General features: G+C 37.0%; 1 protein-coding gene across 1 annotated transcript in view; it reads left to right on the top strand.

Moving 5' to 3' along the window:
• Positions 1 to 2675: 2675 nt before the first annotated feature.
• Positions 2676 to 5148, top strand: part of LOC127448167 (ras-related protein Rap-2a) — a 32005-nt gene continuing 29532 nt past the window's right edge. The window contains exon 1 of the mRNA XM_051710503.1: positions 2676 to 3454. Coding sequence (XP_051566463.1) covers positions 3141 to 3454 — 314 coding nt within the window. The 5' untranslated portion in view covers positions 2676 to 3140. The remainder of the gene's footprint in view (positions 3455 to 5148) is intronic.

Genomic DNA, 5148 nt, shown 5'->3' with positions numbered 1-5148 from the left:
TCTATGTTGTCAAAAATTACTTTTTTTTTTTTTTTTTTTTTACAAAAGCTCTTCACAACAGATTTAAAAAATAAGAGCACATGACGTTGTGTTGCTTTTAAGATGTTGGCAGTTTTCAGACCCCTGTTTTGTAGGTCAATGTTTCTAAGTACTAAGTCAAAGTCTAAGTACAGTAGTTAAAGACACCTAGGGCCCTATTTTAAGAGTGCTAGCGCTAAGCACAGCACTATGCCATAAGTAATAAATGCAAAGACAGTGGGCATGGCCATGAAGTTTTGGTGTTTTTGTGCAAGCATGTGCTAAGTCTTGGTGCAAGTGGGTTTGAATGATCTTAGAGGTGGCCGAGACGAGCAAAATCTTATGTAGTATATCACTGTAACTGTATGTACCTAGAGTGACCAAACCTGAACGGACTTGGGATTTCTAAAATGTCCGGGATTCGGCTGAAAATCTTGGCAGACAATCTGAACAGAAACCACAACTTGAACAGGTCTGATAACAGACACTTTTACATGGACATAAAGCAGCGTGAGGATGTGAAATTATCCAGTATTAATACTTTTTTATCCAAATGCCAGATGTTGTTGATAAAAGCTTTGGTTTATTTATGGTTGCTGTGTGTTAATAGTTGAACAAGGCAGTTGCCTAGGATGGCAACTCAGCGAGGGAGGCAAAAGGGTGGAGAGAGGCATGCACTGCTATTTATTTGGAATTGTAACTGCCAGATGCATACCTCAGTAACCTATTTCTACCCGCCCTCTCCCAAACTCTTATGGTATGTGTCCACTGGCTTACAAGACATCCACTTAATAAATAAGTATAAAAACTAATTTATATCACATTTTCAAAGTATGTATTTTTATTTTTATTTCTATTTCTTTTTAATATTCACAGACTTGGTCCTCCATATGCATGAACATGCGCTCTCATGTCTTATACCAAGAGCGCCACCTACTGTCATGCTGCTGCTGTACAGAGATCTGCACACACAGGCCTAGTGCACATGAAGTCTGTGTAACACATTTTCCTAACAGTACAGTGGCAAAACTGACAAGTCCTACCCTTAAAAAATAGAGTGACTCTAGAGATCATTCTCCCTTTATCTATAAGTCTAAACTGTAAGTTTTAAGTAATTAACTGTAATTGTTTTTGTCATTTTGTTTTTGTTGATAACTTTTGATAGACAAACTGATTTGTTTTCTTAATAGCAGCCAGTCTGTATTATGTAAATTAAGAATTCTGGATGATGGTGAGCTAAGTAAAAGGTCAGCAAGAACATTTTAGTTATGACTTCAGTTGTAATTATAATTTTAGTTATAATCAATATTATAATTGCAGCTGCCGCAATCAAGTTATCATGAAAACTGTCAATAATAGCATTGCAGTAAGATGATCTCCCATGACTTTGGTCTGTTGTGTGCATGAATGCAATGGCAAATCAGGGGTGTTTAATATGTCTAAAATCATATCAGTAATGTTCACTTTCTGTGTAGAATTTATTTAAAATTTGAATAACATTTTTGATTTTCATGAAATAAAACAATAGGGGAATGCAGAAACACTGTTCTTAGCTTGTTTTGGATGTGTAGTGTACATAAAGTATATGGCATGAAGTTGCCCCACACAAAGTAAGAATTTTAATGTAAATTCTATTAATGGAATTGAATTGTATTACTTACAGTATCAAGGAAAATAATATAATACTAATTTGATTGGAAAGTGAACAAATTGAATGGTGTGACATGTTTAATGATGTATTTTTTAACTGTAAAACACATGTTCCACATGTCATTAATGTGTGACTTCAGATGATCAATCTGTGAGTTCTGAAATGGGACTTTCCTCTTTTACTAATTCAATTTGACTAATTGTTTCTATGTTTTTCCAAGGCCATAATCCACAGTGAAAGTAATTTCAGTAAAAACAAGCACTTCGTTTTGGAAGAAGTGATTTGTTGAATCTAATAGATGCACTGTTGTCTTTTTACTTTCCAATCATGTCTAATGTTCAGTTTTTCATTCAGAAAATCTGCTAGCACTTTACAATAAGGTTCCATTTGTTAACATTACTTAACTACATTAGTTAACATGAACTAACAAGGAACAATACTTTTTTCAGCATGTATTAATATTGGTTAATGTTAATTAAAATCACAAGTCTTGTTTATAAACATTAATTAATGCACTATGAACTAACAATTCTATTTTTATTAACTAACATTAACAAAGATTAATATATTCTGTTTCCAACTGAATAACATTTTTTAATGGTTCACTTTTTGTATTGCATTGTATCATAAATGTTGCCATTTTTGGGCATTAGGCCTACATAAAGATACATTTACAAAACACACATTGATTTATCCTGAATAACCAAACTACAACATAACTGATGTCAGTAAAATCTGTGATTATTACCACCTGCATGGACCTTGAATACCAGTGAGTTTCCATGGCGACAACATCCTGCATTCTCTTGCATCTCTTAGAGGATGGAGTGCTCGGCATCTTGTCTTTTGGGGGGTTTCTCTCAACTTTCCTGATGGGCCACTGTAGACAACCGGTTCGTTTTGACTCAAGCGGAAACGAGCGTTGTCGTGCGCGCTGGCGTGGGCGCGGTTTGACGCAGATGGAGCGGCTATTGGACGTCTCACGGATCCGTTAAACGACGCGTCTGTAGGGGGGCCGAGAGGGAAACGGCGCGGCGGCGGATCCCCACCCGTGAGCATGGCGGCGTGGATTCACGAAGACCGGAGAGAGCAGAAAGACATGGAAAACACTAATGTCGCTTGAATTCATCTGATCATAAAGGATTATATTGTAATTAATGTAATGTACCGAAAATAGTCGGCGGGTTTTTTTTCTCCCATAGGATGGTGAGCTGAGCAGAGGAAAAGCACAAGTTACTGGTGAACGCATCTGTTCAGCCGTTGTCCGTTGTGAATTATAGGCGCGTCTGGGCCGCCGGTGCACCGGGCGGCTCCGTGAACATGCTGCGCCGCTGCGGGATGCGTATCTTTGTGCGAGGTTTGCGGATGTCGGCGGACACTCTCGTTTAAACGCACTCAAACATGAACATAATTTCCACGTCAAGTGCCGTGTGAGTTTATTTGGATTTTTACACACGTTCAGACAGGAGTGATGCGTGAGTATAAAGTGGTGGTACTCGGGAGCGGCGGGGTCGGTAAATCTGCCCTCACCGTTCAGTTCGTGACCGGGACGTTTATCGAGAAATACGACCCGACCATCGAGGATTTTTACCGTAAGGAGATCGAGGTGGACTCCTCGCCGTCGGTGCTGGAGATCCTCGACACGGCGGGCACGGAGCAGTTCGCGTCCATGCGGGACCTGTACATTAAAAACGGACAGGGCTTCATTCTGGTCTACAGTCTGGTCAACCAGCAGAGCTTTCAAGACATTAAACCCATGAGAGATCAGATCATCCGAGTGAAGAGGTGAGACGGGACACATAAACGTCTCAAACATCTACGTGTTTTACAGTTTTGGCTACTGATGTCATATCGGGGTTTTTTGCCCCTCAAAGTGCATACTGAGTCAATAATATTAACTACATTATCTATCACTGTCTTTAGGTTTATGCATCGGTATCTCTATTGTGTAATTTTGAGTAGTTGGGCCTTTACATTGATGGAATTAAAACACTGCTGTCTAGAAATGAATGTAAGTGATTTATAAGTGATGTGATTCACTTATGCAAATTACTGCTGCTTTGAACCTAATCCACAGTTTTAAAGATGAGGAAAATTGCTTTCGTATGCATTTTTCAGGTATTTATGGGAAACTTATAATGAATTTGTGAGGAGCATGTACACACAAATAACACTAAATGCTGCTATAGAAAGTTTTTAAACTGTATATGACATATATGTAGATGGCATTCAGACCATAGTGTCAGTGTATTTGTACAAACAGACCTCACAGTGAAATCGAAAACAGTAGGTTAACTTTTCTTTACTTAAAATCGGTCTGTACTTACCGAAATGTGAATCACTGCCCCCAGCAACCAAAGCAGTAAGTGTTGTTGGGCGTATTGGCACCTGTGAGCTCCATTGTCTGTGTGGGATCTACATGTGGGGGCACAAAAAGTGAGTTTTGAAGCAAGTTGTTTTAGTTGCACTGGCAGTAATACAGTGAAGATGAATGCATGTTTTATAAACTACCCCTAACTCAAACATCAAACCTAGTAGGGCTGCAACTAATGATTATTTTGATAATCGAATGATTACTAGAACGATTATTATACTATTCAGCAATTATTGCAACAATTAATCATAAGCTCTTAACTGATTATTCAACTTATGCCCTGAGTTAAAAGGTTGTATTAAACGTGCTTACTAACAATACTTTTATTCTTTTAAAAATACCTCTAAATGACATTCATTGAATTAAAGTGAAAAAAAATACATTTTATTAAGTTTAATTCAATAAAAAATTCACTGAAAAAAATCCTATTGTTATCAAGTGTTTTTGTCTTGTTTTCCATTTAAAATTGTCTAAAGATCCATAAAACAAGATACATTTACTTTAGAAGCAACATATAAGATATTTAGACTTGCTTTAAGAGAATGTATCTTAAATATAAGTGTATTTTGTATTTAAGTTTGGTTCTACTTCTGCGAGTGCAGTAAAGACAAAATAATCTTATATTCAAGATCTATGCTCTAAAAGCAAGTCTAAATATCTTATATGCTGCTTCTCAGGTGAATGCATCTTTTTTAAAGGATTTTTAGATATTTTAAAATATTTGTATTTTTTTAATATTATTTTCAACATTCTCTAGCTGCTATAGAAAATGTACATTGTTTTAAATGAGTTTTAGATATTATTTTTGGAAAACAAGCCAAAACAAAAACAAATCAAAAACATATTTTTTTGCCGTGTATAATGGGGCGAAGACTACCCCCTCTCACCTTTCTGTTCACTTCAATCCATCTTTAACTCACAAAAAAACAAACTCTCTCTTATTAATAAAGTTGCGTATTGCCAGTTTTCTTCACAATAAGAAATGCACAGTGACATATATTATGATTCAATAAGTCTTGAGCCATCACGTTATAATCTAGCTGCATTAAGCATGCGGGCTCGAGGGACGAGCGTCCCGTGACAGAGTGTGCATCAGACGGGTGCA

This window comes from Myxocyprinus asiaticus, chromosome 11 (assembly GCF_019703515.2).
Source record: "Myxocyprinus asiaticus isolate MX2 ecotype Aquarium Trade chromosome 11, UBuf_Myxa_2, whole genome shotgun sequence".
Lineage (NCBI taxonomy): Eukaryota > Metazoa > Chordata > Actinopteri > Cypriniformes > Catostomidae > Myxocyprinus > Myxocyprinus asiaticus.
Note: the sequence above shows the minus strand (reverse complement) of the source record. Positions and strands in the feature narration are given on the sequence as shown.